The sequence below is a fragment of the Centruroides vittatus genome, unplaced genomic scaffold (genome assembly GCF_030686945.1).
Source record: "Centruroides vittatus isolate TY-2023 unplaced genomic scaffold, ASM3068694v2 scaffold_769, whole genome shotgun sequence".
In the NCBI taxonomy this organism is placed as follows: Eukaryota; Metazoa; Arthropoda; class Arachnida; order Scorpiones; family Buthidae; genus Centruroides; species Centruroides vittatus.
In genome coordinates this window covers 2,837,740-2,855,194 of record NW_027122717.1, presented here as the reverse complement: position 1 = coordinate 2,855,194, position 17,455 = coordinate 2,837,740, and the positions used below count along the sequence as shown (strand labels likewise).

General features: G+C 31.1%; 1 protein-coding gene across 1 annotated transcript; it reads left to right on the top strand.

Moving 5' to 3' along the window:
• Positions 1-62: 62 nt before the first annotated feature.
• LOC136989746 (medium-chain acyl-CoA ligase ACSF2, mitochondrial-like) lies at positions 63-17,172 on the top strand. The gene is made up of 16 exons (XM_067287997.1): positions 63-197; positions 2,503-2,689; positions 5,893-6,021; positions 6,597-6,650; positions 6,732-6,850; positions 9,595-9,642; positions 10,464-10,581; positions 13,153-13,248; positions 13,328-13,476; positions 13,560-13,651; positions 15,866-15,939; positions 16,234-16,326; positions 16,397-16,545; positions 16,620-16,761; positions 16,823-16,933; positions 17,023-17,172. Exons 1-16 carry the CDS (start codon positions 142-144, stop codon positions 17,140-17,142), a joined length of 1,737 nt encoding a protein of 578 aa, XP_067144098.1. The 5' UTR covers positions 63-141; the 3' UTR covers positions 17,143-17,172.
• Positions 17,173-17,455: the final 283 nt, after the last annotated feature.

The window sequence follows — 17,455 nt, the reverse complement described above, 5'->3', positions numbered from 1 at the left end:
TAATGACAGGAACAGTCACGTGTGCTTAACAGATAAATTTCTGACTGTTTATTATTGGTTACCGTTTCTTATTGTTATAAGAAGGTCATAGCGCGAAGTAAATTTTCTGTTTGAAGAAAGAAATTAATTGTAAAATAAGTAATGATGCATTGGTGCAGACAAATTCTAAAATTGAAACTAAAAAGTAATTATTTCAGGTAAGCGATAAATAGTTAATATTATCTAAGAAATCAATTAGAACGGCCCAACGGTTAAGGCGGCTACAGCTCATAGATCCTGGATGTAATCCCAAAAATTTTTCGGGGTTTGGTCTGTCCCGAATATATTAGGCCTTGTAATCTCACTACCGGCTTGCCCAATATGGGCCTGGCCGAACTTAAGATGATATGTAGAAAAGACGTATTTGATTTAAAATATTAAAGAGAATAACATATTTTTTATGTTTAAATTTAGAATTTTATACAATATATTTTAAGGCGATGTATTTTGTCATTGGACTCATTATTAACATCGAAACGTTTTGTTACTATTGTCTTTCCGAAAATAAGAATGGCGCCGATATTCACTAGTCTACTTACTCAAAGGAAAATAATTCTGTGTTTGTTACGAAATAGAACATAATAACTGTATATATATTCAAAACTGTTTCTGTTCTTTGGACTTTTTATTAAGGGCAATTTAAAATGACCTGTTTTATCAATGCTATGTTGGATTTGGCCAGACCCAAAAAGGGGGGTCTGGGTGGCGAGAGACAGGACCCGATATATCTCGAACGGATTTCCAATAAAAAAATCTTGATTTTTTCCGAACAAACCGAATTCGATTTCGGGTCCCTATGAGATGTGTGTACCAGTACAATGACATCTTATCTGCTCTGCCATTATAAAATTATAAAATTATAAAATTATAAAATTATAAAATATTATGTTTAAACGCATAATCGGTTTAAAATGTACAATATATTTGCAAAAAAATATATATTTTTTTTGCAATATATTTTGTAAAAATATTTTTATATTTTTGCAAAATATATTGCAAAAATATATTTTGTAAAAAAATATATATTTTGCAATATATATATTTTTTGCAATATATTTGCAAAATATATATTGACATTATAAAATGACGTAATCGCATTTCGAAGAATTTTCGTTGCTTATCTACGAAGGCGCAGCGATACAGATTTAAGATACAGCATATCGATTCTTGTTCTGGAAAATATACTATAGATTAAATAAATTACTTTTGTAGAAAGTAAATAAGAAAAACAATAGAATCTGATGAATTATTATTTGTTTGATATCATAACTTTCCAATTAAATGTTCTTTTTATAAAAATATATTTAAACTTTTATTTAACTTTAAGAATAATGTTACAAGTGAGCGCTCACATCAAACAAGATTGAAAAACTTAATTACGGTATAAGTTAATTAGTCTGGCGAGCTGCGGGATTAGAGTGGTGGACATTTTGATATTTTTTCCAAAATTTCATAGGTTGTATGCGAACTGAACGTTGCAGACAAATCCCCATATTATGTACTGTACTCGGAGGACGTTGGTCCTCCGAGTACAGTACATAATATAGAGGCAAGTGAATAAAACTATTCAACACTGGTAATTGGTCTCGAATTGGCACCTCACCAATAGGCTGCCACGGGAAATTTTCCAGGTTTAATTCACGTGTATAACACGTAATTAGAAGCCAGTTTCCCATAGAAAGTCTTCCCGGGAGGGATTCGTACTTGGCAGATTGCCATGACCCACGATACGAAAACTAAACCAATGCGCAAGGAACGCTGTTGTATTTTTCCCATTTGTTTAAGCATGCTCTTTAATCATCCGGCTGGTGGTACAGTGCATAAAGGTGTTGGTTTGGTTTGGTTTAGTCGGTTGCAGCTACGCGATCTGCCTAGAGAGGATGCCTCCCGGAAGGATTTTTATGGGAAAATGGCCACTATCTAGATCAGTGTTTCGCAACCGGTGTACCGTCACAATGTCAAAGGTGTGACGTGAACTTTTACAATTGCCAAGCTTTATTTATATATTTTTATCAGAGTTGCTGTGTTTCTTATGCTTGTATTTCATTCTCTACCTCAGCGCTGATGAAATAAGATGATGTTTCTTTATTCTTTATTATAAATAATAATAATAAGAATGATGATAATAATAATAGGTTAGTGGCATTACGTAATTCTATTACTAGTATCATATCATAGGTTTTTGAGGGGAATAACATTTTGGTGTGCGGTGTTGAGTCATGGGTGTGCCGCAAGTAGAAAAAGATTGCGGAATACTGATCTAGATGTCACAGACATGAAGAAAACTCAGCAAACTCTGCGTGACCAGCCCATTGGCGATGCGCAAACCCACTATCAACTGCCAGTGTTCAGTCAATTTTACCAATCTGCCACTGAAGGGAAATTTTAAACATTTAAACATTAAATAAATAAATAATAATAATACCAATTTCGTTTTGAATAATGAAAAAATTAATTTTTCAGAAATTATTCTAGACAAATATCTAATCAAACTAGTGGAAGCTATTGGCATACAAGGGGAAGTTTTACTTTTTCCAATGCCACTCTCGGGGATATAGTAGACACAGCGGCTGATAAATATGGAGACAGCGTGGCCATTTCTGTACCATTTCAAAATATAAAGAAGACTTTTACACAGTTTAAACAAGAGGTAAGTATTTTCAGAAATAATACATTTTCTTGGTTGATGTTAATTCAGTGTTTTTAAATTATAACAAAAAATTTACTTTCAATATGTAGTACAAATAGTCATAGAAAATGCTCAAAATATTTTCTTTCATATCGAAGTATCATGTTGTTTTTCTTTTTCTTTTTCGTTTTGAAACGAACATATAGGGGTCAATTACTTGAGAAGTGGTGTAATTTGATCATACAATTGGTTTAAGTTTTACATCTGTCATGATATGAGTCTGAACAATACAAAGAATATGATACCTAGTGTCCAAAGATGGCCGATTGGTTGAAGGAATCCAATTTAATTCTATTAAAGTACTAATCGCAATTTTTAAAATCGGATTTGTTAATTATTTTTGAATTTTCTTTCACTTTGAAAATTCGTAACGAATTAACAAATTCGATTTTGAAACTTTCAAAGTGTAAATTAATAGCAGAATTAAATTGGATTCTAACGCAAAAAACTGTTTGGTTCTATTTACTTCTTTTTCAAGAATTTTGGAAAAGGACTTTTCTATAGAAAAAGCATTGCATTTTAAACGCAATCTGTTGGAAACCGCGGACACAACCAAAGAGGTTACAGTAAGCTTATCTTTGTGAGAATACTCGGGATCGAATTTGGGCAAGCAACTGAATTTTCGCGAGTGGTCTATTCCGGATTTGTGGGGCTCTGTCTGTTATCACTCGACCGTACCAGTTGTGGGCCTGGTTGAATCCGCAATGAGTATAAAATAAAAGCACTCTTAATATTTATAGGAAACGTAACGGAAACAAAAAAACGCCATATTTGCTATTCGACTGGCGACACTAAGAGCTATCAACTATTTATTTTATTATAGAAACAATTTAACAGGAGACAATTGATCCGTTTTTGAGCAACTTTAATGTGTGAACAGTTTTGGTAAACAACCATGTACTTTTTAACATAGTAATCATTACATCAGATTTATTGATTCAGAAAATAAGAATGTATATGTTACATAAAATAATATATGAACCGTTATAAATGAAAGTGGTATAATTCCATTTATGCATACATTGAGATATTTAAGGGTTTTCGTTTGAACCAACTGAAAAATATTGACAAACGTTAACAAATTTTTAAAACTTTAAACTTAAATTTTATTATGTAATAATAATTAATAAAGTTGTTAAGGAAAATAAACGATTGTTTAAGGCACTAATGGACTTATACCACTTTCAATAATAACAAATTGTAAAAAATATGAATAATAACAATTTTAAATTTATAATTTAATTGAAGTTTTGAAGTTGGCTTTTTCGATATGTATTTTTGGGCTGCAATTTGAAAACATAGACCTCTAATTTCCACTGTCGTCTTCTGTTTGTCTGTCCTTCCTTAATCTTAAGAAGGGAATTAGATGGATGAAAGTCGAGACTAGATACGGAAAGCTCTGGATAGAAGGTCCTAATTAACTATATACGATTTTCCGGTGAAAAGCGGAAGTCACTTATTTCAATTCAAATAGTTCCCCTGAAAGGTGTTAGATAGATGACGGACATGACTTTATTGTTAACAGGATAAGTATGATGTACAGGGGCAGGGTAATACACCACTAATTTGACATGGAGAGCATATACTTTAGATTTTGATATGATTAAATTATTAAAAATATGATTTGATTAAAAACCGCAGTCTGGCATTGTGACGATGCCACAATACTGTAAATAATTGCTCGTTTTAATGTAAAAAGTAATAATGAAAATAAGAACATGGAAGTAAACGAATAATCAACTTTATTAAGAAATTTTTTCAGTTAAATTATATAAGAATGTATAAACAAACAAAAATAAAAAGCAAGTTACTTTGTTTAGATATCTAGTAATAACAAACTTATTTAGATTTCAATGTTATTTCTCTTTTACACTTAGCGTAGTAAAGCAGTTATGGTAAATCGGAAGTATATAAGGCAATAGACTAATTATATCGTTATATATTTATTCCACTTAAAAAAGAAACATTCTTTCGATAACATTTTACAGTTAATATTCTTTTAATTAATTTATGAGGATATTATAACCATTGACTGTGTTATTAAATATATATATATATATATAAAGAACATCCATGTCTCACTAAAGCTATCACAAAATTTTTTTTCCAAACAAACTTATACCACTTTCATTTATAAAGTCGAGGTTTTTATCAAAACTTCATAATTGCCAAGAACAGATATGTCCATCGCTCGAATTTCGTTTCTATTGTTATAGCAGTAAAATTAAATTACAAATTCGTAGAGAATCTGAAGATCAGTACAAAACATTTTTTGTCCAGTTTTAATGCTTAAAGAGAAAATAGCTGGACACCAACAAATATTGAGTGGATGATCAGTGCACGAGACTTCTCTGCATGGCCTCTAAATGCCACACAGTTTCACTACTCTTTTTTGACGGTGTACAGGCGTTTCCCGTTTGAGTATTTCAATCGTATGACAAACGACAAATCGGATCTTGAGACGCTCTACGTCTTTGTAATTTAAACTCTCTCGCTATATTTGACACAATGAGAATGGGCAAAGTGAATACGCCCTACGTCGAATAGCCCACTAACGATTACCTATACTCTCGTACTCTTGTAGTTAGCTAATTCACAGCAGAAACAAGATATATCCTGCTGCAATGTGTTTTTTAACATTACTGTCTACACAATAATTATTTATTATCATATAATAAAGAAATTGGTAATGTATCTTCACTACAAAGCACTGTTCCTTAGATATAGGCCCATATCATTAAGTAATTATTACAAATTTTAAATCAGGTTCAAAATAGATAAACGAAGCATCACTAAAGTGCAATCTCATTTGAATGTCGAACGTCCCTCTTTTTAAAATTTGATTTTTCCTATTTTGGTATCATTACATACGTTTTCTACTATGTTCTAGACGCCAACAGTTCAAAAATGAGAAATTTTAACCGCTAAAATACTTATTAAATAACTTATTTTATAGTTTAGATGAAAGTAACACGCTTGTGATGATATAAAGTTACTGTAAATATTTTTTGATAATTAAAACTTTAAATTGAAAGCAAAATAATTAAATAAATTCTACTTGTGTGCATCGTTTCTGTAAAATTAATCCTGTACTAAGAAATTTTAATATTTCCTAATTATTTCGTATTTATTTAATATTTTTACCAATGATTTTATATTTTCAGGTCGATCAACTTGCTGCTGGTTTGATTGGATTAGGTTTGCAGAAGGACGATCGAATTGCCATTTGGTCTCCAAATAATTACGAGTGGGTCCTCACGCAGTTTGCTGCTGTTAAAGCAGGATTGAATTTAGTAATTAAACATTTAGAAAATTTCAAAAAATATAAAAGCAGTTATACTTTAACTTAGAAGAAAAGAAAAGGGGAAATTTATTAAAATATTTATAATATTTAAAAAGTATTTTTTGAATTAAATTGAAATTTCAGAATTTAGAATTTTGGTTGTAAAAATTTACTCTATTTATTTATTTTTTGAAAATTGGTAATAAATTACAGAATATTACAGAAAATTATTTATATACTAGCTACTCGAAATTGTTTTCCATTATTACCTTTCGAGGAGTACTGTATATAAATGTAAAAATTTATATATAAATAAATTACAGAAAATTACTTATATATATTTTTTGCATAAATTTAAAATTTTATAAATAAAATATTTGGCTTAAAATCGTGGCAAAACTTTTTCCGCCACAAAAAGAAAAAAGAAAATAGAAACGGCGACACCGAGAATAGATAAATTATCAGGAAATTTTTTATCAGTATCTGTATGAAAACAAATGGGCGAAATCCCTTAGTAGTAAAATAATTATAATTACATAATTTTTATTTTAATAATACTGATATTTGCCATTATTATTACTACAGGTTTGCCTAAATCCTTCATACAGAGCAGCAGAATTGGAATATTCTCTTAACAAAGTGAAAACATTTTTTTAAAAATAGAATAATATAAATTAATAAGTTATGAAAAAAGAATTTTACTGAATAAAATATTTTCAGATTCAATGTAAGGCTATTGTCACCGCTGAAAGTTTTAAATCAATGAATTTATATGACATAATTTGTGAAGCGATGCCCGAGGTTCCTAATTGTAATCCAAGTCAAATGCGTTCACAAAAGTAAGACAAATTGTTTACTCTTGTAAGTTTTTTATTTATACGATAGACTTTTATCGATATATTTTCCTTTCGGTTTAAATTCATAAATTCGTGAAAACGTTGTAGCTAAATATAGGATTATATTGGATTAATGTATTAATGTATTGATGGCAACTCAACAAATAAGGCAACGCTATACATGAACAATCTACCAAGAAAAGTATCTGCAGAGAGGACTTTTATGGAAAATTAGCTTCTATTCTGGTGTTATGTGAAGAAAACGTGGCCAGCTTGTTTGTTAAACGCTACTAACTATCAATGTTTATTGTCGGTCATTAGTGGACTAACTTGATTTAAAAATAGCATCGTTACATTAAAATGCAATTACAACTTTCAGTATTACTTCTACTGTACGACTAATATTCTTATCTAGAGATTCTTTCGTTCAATGTTTTAAAAATACTGAGATGACTACTTAAGAAACTATTTTTATTAACGATCACTTCCATACCGTTTATATTTTTTCACTTTTCCGGCTATTATAACGGAGGGGAAGTATGGCAATCCAGAGAAAAATGAACCCTTCAGATTTTTACATTTTTGAAATCAGGCGACCTTGGAACGTCGAGAAATTCAAAACACTTCGGGGGTAATTTCTGTATGTATGGATGTTAGTGTGTGTGTGTTTATAGGGCATGATTTTGTTCACCCTGTTTGAAGCTTAATAACTCCCGTGCTTTTTGTTAAAAATTTCTGAAATTTTGCAGGGAGTTTTGTTTATTAGAGGAATTGATGCTATAAAATTTTAGTGATTAAAGGTCGAAGTGTTGGGGAGATAATGGGGATCGTGTGTATCTCCAGTAGAGTCGGGCGATTTTAATGACGATTTTACTCGTTATTAGCATTTACAATATTTTTTTGCAAAACTTATCTTTATCCTCAAGATTAAGCTTTTATAATAGTTAAAAATCTAACAAGTTTTTATATAAAATATCATAACAGATGGTGCCACCAAAATTTTAAATGTTGCCGAGAAAGTTGAGCAATTCGTTTTTGGATATTTTTATCGTTGTTTTAACTTTGTACATGTTGCTTCTTGAAAGCTCCTATTCGACTGCAAATATATTGTGTTTTTACCCGAAGAATCTGTTTTGATTCTCAATCGGGGTGAATTCATTAGACTTATTTTTTGTATGTTTTTTTTAATATGCTAAATAAAAAGTGAATTGGAATTTTTATTTTTAAGCTCTGCTTAGCATACACTATTTCAGGGTTCTTTCAGAAATCTATTATGTTAATGATTATAAATAATACTCCGCAATTGAAAGTTTCATTATTGCAACTATCGATAATGATAAATCGAGAGAATTTTGTTAGGTTTTTAAATTTTTTTTTTCATTGAGTGGCTCTTTTTCAATTTCGGCGCTAGCATTGCAAGTCTAGATATTTGTTCCTAGATTCATGGGCGTCTGCAGAGGGAAAAAACCGGAGTACTTGTTTCCCCTGGAATCGAATAAAATACTCCACAAATTCTAATGGTAAAAGTGATTCAGATATGTAACCTTACAACCTTGAACATGGTTTGCTTGGATGCTTTCTCTCTCTTCTTGTATACATACAATACAGTATTCTATAATCTACTTGTCAAAAATTTCAGAAAAATATATAATTAACTAAAAATTTATTGATGTGATTATTCGTATACAAGCTTTATCCCCATGGAATATTTTCTGCGAATTTTTTTCTGCCTAGATTTAAGGAATTTCAAATGACAAAGGATAAACGGGATATTTTCGTAAATTTTTGAAAAATGTAGGGGGAATCTTTTTTAAAAATGTATCTAAAGCAATTTTTTAGCGACTTCTATTAAAATTCATTCATGATCAATAAAATTTTTCTTAGTGTGGGTGTCGTATGATAGCCATTCAATTAATAGTGTAAGCATTAAAAATTCTCGAATTCAAATGAGTTTATATATTTATTATTTGTGAAATATAAGATTACATTTTATTTTAATATATTGTTTATAGAAATACACTATTATGGCAGCTTTACCTAAATACATTTACCATTAAAAGAGATAGCATACAAATATCCATTGACTACATCCGCAAGTTAAAGACTACAGAGCAACGACTTAACAAACTTTGTTATCGGATCAGTTAAAAAACAACCGAAATCTTGCCAACGATTTCACGATGAAATAATGAAACTTTTATTAACATTTATTTAGTCTAAGCATTAGTTTCACTGTTATGTAATAGAGAGCTTCTCAAACTTTCTGTGTTCCCTGACCAGTTTTTCATTCCAATCACTCGCAGATCAGTAAATTAAGGACAATTGTGAGGTCTTTAGTTATGCACGCGATCACCAGCGAGGATAAAAATTTAATGCTTTTTCTATTGGAAAAGTTTAACAAAAGCAGATAAAACAAGACAGTTTTGCGTTAGAATTCAGTTTAATTCTTCTATTAACGTTACGATTTTGAATTTAAAGAATCGAATTCGTTAATTCTTTACGAACTTTTAAAGTGAAAAAATTAAAAAATCGCAGATCTTCCGTTTTCGAGAATTATTGGAATTTCTCATTAAAACACCGTTTAATTTTCAACGTCATCTGCTGAAGACCGCATACATAACCAAAGAGATTACAATCAGACTTAATTAGAAATTTCGTAAAAAACTTAATAAATAGAAACAGAAATTTTATAATTTTTAAAAAGTTTCTAATACTGTATTAAATTTTTTTTTCTTTTGCAATTTCAGAGTGAAGAGTCTTCAATACCTAATTACACTTGCAAATAAATCCTTGCCGTAAGTAATATACATATATAGGTGCTCCCTTACATATGAACGTTCAACTTACGAACGATTTGACTGTATGTCTAAACTTTAAATTTCGCGCGGAAACTGAAGTTCTCTTGCCGATCGTGAGTAGGCGTCGAAGTCAGTGTTTGGCCAGAAATAAATAATTATTATTTTAATAAATAATTACTGTGCCCTTATTTCTATTGCGGGGCATCATTTTTCATTTTCGCGCGAATTCTGAGGTTCCATTGCTGCTCATGAGATGACGTTCGAGTTGGTAACGTAGGAATAACGAAGACTTTCATTATTGTTTGCAATTTTTACAAAATTTTACGATTAGTGCTTCAAAGATGCGTTCAAAACACAATAATAAATCCAGCAGTGGAGATAAATACAAGAAGTGTTACTCTATTGCAATGGAAACTGAACTAGACATTATAAAAACTAAGTGCATTAGGTTAAAAAAAACACGAAAACACTCTCTACTAAGCTGTAGCGAGCGGGTAAACGAGCGTAATGTATTCTATCGAATACATTGAAAAATCAAATACTAACAATGAGTGGTTATTTTCTGTACAAACATACTTCCTAGGTTAGTTTTCGACTTACGACAAAACCTCGAGAACTTAACCTGTTCGTAAGTAGGGGAACACTTGTATTTTCGTTAATTCTATATTATGAACTGAATTATTAAAATCGTTTAAATTAGATATTTTTACAATAATTTATTATAAATTATTAAACATATATTTATTGAATTTAAAAAGAAATTCGTCGTGGAGGTAAAGATTTTAAAATTAAAGAAATGTAATCGAACTCATTAACAGAGGAACGTATAAGTTGAAGGAAATACAGGAGAATGATGGAAATGAAAATAGGAAAGTTCTTCACCAACGACAGAAAATAATTCAGTTTGATGACCCCTGTACTATCATGTTTACATCGGTCTGTATGTCTTATTCCACTATTTTTTTATCACTACTTTATTTTAAAATTAAATTCTCTGCCAGAAAAATAAACTATAAGTATTCTTTTCAAGTGATTCAAAATTTTAATATTGAAAGTTCGGTGCTGCGAGCAACAAAAAAAAAAAAAAAACAACTTTTAATTGTGGGGGCACTTTAAAAATGTTTTATGAAGATAAGCTACAAGTTTGAAAACCTCGTAAGATAGTATCACATTGCATGTGAAAAGCATTACACAAGATCAGTCGCTGAACACACTGTTAATCGCCTTCAATTCTACATCTTCATAGTTTTACATCATATTGATCAGTTTCTTTTGGCTCTTTAATTCTCAGTTCTGTATGCACTAGTGTCTTCTAATGTTATTACTTTGCAGTGCCAAAGATGTCATAATGGTGAGTTTTGATATTATCCTTTTTTTATGGAAATGTCTTCTGCATGTCTCTACACCAGATTTGGTCGTACAGTAAGACCCGGCTTAAGGCGGGGGATGCGTTCCTAGACAACAAAGCGTTAAGCGAAACAGCGGTAAACGAGGTCATTTTAACATAGAGTAAATAGGGATAGGTGAACACGCGACCAAAAATAACCAGATTTCACTTTAATTTTAAGTTATTTTTATATTAATTTGTATAATAATATATGTTAAATAACACCTGAAATGTGCACGCAGAAATGTAAAGTTCATTTTTTTTTGTGATGAAGGTCTGGCTCTCTTGAAATTCTTGTTTTTTGTGATAAAGTCAAGTAGTTTGTCACTTTTTTCCGTAAGCAAATGTCTGTATTAAGAGATCGAATCCAAAATGCCTCGTCTTGTTTTTTGCACTCCTTTCAAAATCTGGATCATTTGCTACAATTTCATTAACAATTTCGATTATCGCTACCAAACTTTTACTAAGGAAATCTGTAAAGAAATTTTTGGGATTCTTCGTTTACAGAATTTATATTTTCCAGTTCTACATGAATTCCTTGTTCTGCCAGTTCTTGAATGTCGTCGTTGATAAGGCTCTCACCAGAAATCTGCAGTAACTCCTCAATATCCTGCTCGTCTCTATATCCTAGTCATGCTGTATCGATTGGGTTGACAATTTGGTCAACCTAACGATACTACGATGGGCTCTTCTCGTTGAAAATTCTTGGATACATTCGGCCATAACTTCTTCCACACTCTGTTCACGCATTTATCAGTTAATTCTTGCCAAGCGAAGTGATTTAAAGAAAGTATACCTTTTTGCCACCTTTTGCTGATTGGTTCGTGTTCGTATATAATCGTATTATGTACTGTACGAATCAATAAAATGCCGCGATAATTAAAACCAACGTAAATTTTGAGCTTTTTTAAGGCTTCGAGCAGACCGCGTTATATCGAATCAGTGTTAAACGAGGCAGCATTAAACGGGGTCTTACTGTACTTGGATTGCTAAATATCTATGTACACAATCTATAGATCATGTAATAAATTTTAGTTACGTGGATTTTGATCTCTGTATGTACTATGATACCCTTTGGTATATATAATGCTACACAATCTAGACTTTTTTGTTTTGGAAACTATTTCGGGTAATCAAAATTCCATTGTAATTTATTTGCGTGGATTATCACATAATTTTGTCAAGGAATAGCTGAATAAATTTTGTCTTTTTTACTTGCCATTTTAAAGTCTTTTTCAATGAAATTATTTTATTCCTTATTGGAAATTATTCAGTAACTAACTGGAAAAATTCTAGCATTCTATAAAATTAATTAAATGGAAGACACAAACTGCAATTGAAAACTTTTTGCCAATCAGTTGACCCGAGAGGTCAGTCACTAGCAGTTATCTTTACAGACGATCAGTTGTTGTGGCGGTCAGTTATTCTGATTCCCACATTCGAATATGTTAAGTATCTCTCTAGTTTTTGAGTGTTCTTAAGTTAAGGCCACTTATAGGAATATTCATGGCACAACATTTAATTAAAACAAATTTGTTTGTGTTTAAATTTATGGAACCCGATATCGAATCCTTGTAGCCTAACTATCTAGAAATATTTTTCGGAGGACAGTTCGTTCCGTGCTTTCCTCACTACCTGGTAGCCCATTGTTGGTGTGGTTTAAACTCTGTGGCACTACGAAGACCTTTTATCAGGCCCGTGAGACACCACAGTGCCCTCAGAGGGGGAAATAATAAACAAATCACTACAAACTGAGACATTAGATGATATCTTAATTTAACTCGTGATTATTAGAAAGTAGGCTTACAAACTCAAGGATCATGTGATATTAGTACAAATAAACATTTATGAAGTGATCACTTTGTTTCTTCAATGTTTAGTTTTCATTACTTATCACTGCTAAATAATTTCGACAAAGAAAGACATGCTGATTATAAAGTTGTCTGCTTTCTAAAGAAAGCAGAACTTAGTTCAGAAAAGGGTTGATAGACTCAATAAAGAAATTTATATTTATCAATAGTTCCACCTAATATTTATAAGTCACTTCAAAGTGTAAATGTTTTATTAAGTAAACTAAAATATACGTATTTTCTTATTTCTGTTTTAATACAAAATAAAAGGGTACAACAGGGAATCCAAAAGCTGCAACAACCAGCCATTTTCAATTAGTTAATAACTCAATTGCTTTTGCAAGAAAGATGGAATTAGATAAAGAGGTATTAAATTAATTTCATTTTAAAAGATTTTGTTATATTTATAAACTATTAACAACAATTTTATCGATGTACTTGTTAGCATGTGGTACTTTGCTTGCAACTGCCACTCTTTCATGCCTTTGGTAATATTATGGGACCAATGATGACGTTGCAGCTTGGAGGAAAATGTGTCATCCCTTCGGAGGTCTTTCATACTCCTTCTTCTCTCAAGAGCATCCAAAACGAAAGGTATCACATACTTGAGTATATCATAGGATTTATTTTTAAAATTTATACATATAATTACATTTGAGACGTTATATGAAATGCAGGTGTACGTTAGTGTATGGAGTTCCGACAATGTATTTTGATATGTTAAAACATCTCTCCGATTCAAATTATGATCTGAAAAGTTGGAAAACAGGTAATATTTTACAGTATTTACTTTACAATGAAAGAGCATTTTGACGAGGAAAAAAACAGAAAATATTACATTCATAAAACCGTAAAGATCATTGTGAAATGTGAAGAATGTTATAAATTATATAACACTAAAACGGTCCAGATTTTTTCATATTTCGAAAAGTAAAACGAACGAACGTAACAATTTAATCAAACTTCGCATTAACATACAGAAGAGATTTGTATAACTAAAATTTCTGTAAAGTACCAAATAGTATACATTATGAAGAAAGATGTTGCAAGTACTTACACGTTTGCGTTTTATACTCTGCTTGTTGTCAACCAGGCTCAGATGGTCCTTGATATACATTTCACCGCTATATATGATTCGTTTAACAATTAGAAACAATGAACTCCATACGCATCGAATATATTCATGCTTTCGTCTTTTGAACAAGAACGTACTGTACTGTACATGTTTATTTTATAATAATCTTCTGTTTCTTCTTCTGTATTTAAATTTATAATCATATACTTTATCGAGAGAGTATATACAGTATAAAATATATAAAAGTCATCACTTAACGTTGTAGATAAGTTCTTGAAAACTGCTACTTAAGCAAAGCGACGTATTACCAGTCTTGAAACAACTGCTCTGTTTAACTTGTCTAACTTGTCTATTTAATTGGTTAAATTTTACGTGTTATGTTTCACACCAGTGTTTCCCAAACTTTTGACATCTGTGTACCCTTTGTATAATTTTCTTAATGCTGAATACCCCTCGTCAAAAAAATTGCATATACTTTAAATCAAAAACCAAAGATAACGAGGATATTCTATTTCTATATGCTGCTGCAATTGAAAAATCGAAAAAGCCAAAATAGAAGACTATGTGGAAAATATTGTTCCTAGATATAGCAATATGGACTTTAGGTCTCATTTTCGTCTTTCTAGAAGCACTGTCAAAGTAAGTCTCTGCTAAGAATTGTTAGTTGTAGTAACTAGCTACAGGAAAATTGGTTTATTCGGCATTTTTAGCTTTTTATTAATACTAAAGCACATAACAAACCTTTCCTGTTAGAAAAATCGCACAAAAGCTAAAAATACGCACGCGCACATTGTAACAATTCAATGTGTAGATACTGGAGGTTTTTGTATGACACTGTTGTATTGGCCATAGCGTGGAGGAATACACAGAATCACAGCACCCGGCGAAACCGCTAAAAAGTAACAAAGTTTTTTATTATTTTTCTATGTTTGTAATCGAAAAAAGTAAACTGCTTGTTGACCAGGAACAGCCGAAGCACGATGCAGCGTGTACCCCCACTAAACTCTTCCCGTACCCCTGGGGGTACGCGTACCACACTTTGGGAAACACTGTTCTACACCAATAGTGCCCAATCTATGGTCCTGGGCCAAATTCAACCCGCGGCACACATTTTTCATATATATGGAATATATAAAGTATTTGTGCCTCACCTCCATACAGCTTATATCCCAACCAGATGAAAAGTTTCGGCACTGTTGTCTTATATTCTATACTGAATATTCTTTTCAGTGGCCAAGTACTAGTCGAATGTAGACTAACTAGTCAAGTGAGTTTTGTGGATTTTCTTCTCATGTCTAACACCTAAGTAAGGACCAGTTTCTAATAAACTATTATGAAAAACATTCCCTCAGCAGGTAGCTTATTTGTTACCTTGCCTTATCACATCAATTTAACAAACTTTTTCATTTTTGACATTTTTCCTAGCTAAGGACATTAAGAACGCCTTTTAATCGTATTCATTATGAGTTTGATGAGATCCACGATAGAGAAGGCGAGAGGTGACAGACGGACTAAATATACTAAAACAAACCGCCCATTTAAAATTATTGGTATTCGATTTGATTCCGAGTCTTTCAGAATTATAGGTTGAAGAATTAACCGCCTAGAATTAACCGTGCAGCTCGAATATGGCCTACTGTATACGTTTACTGTAGTTCACATATGTAGACTACAGTCGTTTTCAGAGTTTGGATATGCATTTGTTTGAACTTGTATAAGAAATATCAAAATATCGCTACACACATTTTGCTTTGGCCTAACGTATTTCTGCTATTTTATAAAATTCTTTTATATTTTCTGAACATTTATATGTCTGTTTCCGCTATGTTTGTTTAGATTCTATTAATAATACGAATTTTCCTAAAAATAAGTATAAAACAATAAATGAAATGAAATATTATTTAAAAGGTATAATTGGAGCATCTCCTGTTCCTGAATATTTGATACAAGAATTAAAGAAAAGATTAGGTATAGAAATTTTGGTACGTACGTTTTCTGAACGTCATCTTATTTAATTAATACAGATAAATTTCTACATTAATATTAAAAAACTCTCAAAAATTAAAAATCACTCCAAACAACAGCCGTAATAAAGACCGGCTGTTGTTTGGAGCGATTTCTATTAAATGTTTGACTTTAGAAATGTATAAAATAATTTAAAATAGGCTTACGTTTGTCTGCTTAAAATTAAATAAATTTTTATCAATACATTAAACGATATTTGTTTATTAATAATTAATAAAATATATTTCAAAAGGAATGTTTCTATTTTAAAGAACGGCTATGGAACAACGGAAGTTTCGTGTGTGATCTCCGTAGCCAGTTCTCCCACAGAGAGATATTCAGGAAAACCGATCGAACATGTCGAAGTATATCAATTTAAATTATCTACAAATACTTATTTTTCAATTTGTAATAGTGATTTAATTGTTACTGTAGGTCAAAATTGTCGGCAAAGACGGAAACATACTCCCTTTTAACACTAAAGGAGAAATTCTGTGTAGATCTCCGTACGTATTTCTCGGCTATTGGGAAGACAAGGACAAAACTGACGAAGTGCTGGATACTTCCAAATGGTATCATTCTGGGTACGATGCTATTTTCTATATTAAATGTATTGCTCTTGTGTATGTAAATGAATTTGTCGTGTGAATTTCTGTAGTGATATCGGCAGCATGGACGAAGAAGGTAACATTTGCGTAACTGGAAGAATTAAGGATCTCGTCATAAGAGGTGGTGAAAATATATATCCTCAAGAAATCGAAAATTTACTTATTAAACACCCTGCTGTCTCCGAAGCATACGTAAGTGAATAAATAACTGTTTTCTTTTAAAACTTATTAAATTATACGTTGAAAATTACAGGTTGTGGGAGTTCCAGATACGAGAATGGGAGAAGAGTTGTGCGCCTGCATTCAACTGAAACCTAATCAAGGAATTAAAGAAAAAGATGTTAAAGAATTCTGCAAAGACAAGGTAAATAGCTTCGATTTGATAATAATTTGTGTCAATTTATTCAGTGTTTAATTAAAGTTATGAAGTTTATTAATTTTTATTTTAACCAGATAAGCAAGTTCAAAATCCCAAAATACGTCGTATTCGTTGAAGAATTTCCAAAAACGGAAAGCGGAAAAATTCAAAAATATAAGCTGCAAGAACAATGTATAAAATTACTGAAATTATAACTTCGAGATCTTTTTATTTTTAAACGTATATTTAATTAGAATGTGTTAATCTTATCCATATATATATAAATGAGAATGTTCGTTTGTTTGGTTGTTTGTTCGCTATACACTCCTAGGCCGTTGGACAAATTGCTACGAAACTCGGCAATTACGTTTATATACTGCTACCTCAGTTAATATTGGACATTCCACCTCAAAATACTTATTGGGTTTCTGTAAATCAATCAATTTCTAACTCGATTTGATTTGCTGTTTTACACTTGCGCCATCTGTTGGCAAAAAATTTAACAAAATTATAAACTAAATATAAGTT

Excerpts from the sequence above, each read along its gene's own strand:
- LOC136989746 (XM_067287997.1), top strand. The coding sequence starts at position 142 with ATGATGCATTGGTGCAGACAAATTCTAAAATTGAAACTAAAAAGTAAT. Across the intron at positions 9,643-10,463 it reads CTTGCAAATAAATCCTTGCC|AGGAACGTATAAGTTGAAGG; the intron begins GTAAGTAATATA and ends ACTCATTAACAG. Across the intron at positions 16,762-16,822 it reads CTGCTGTCTCCGAAGCATAC|GTTGTGGGAGTTCCAGATAC; the intron begins GTAAGTGAATAA and ends TGAAAATTACAG.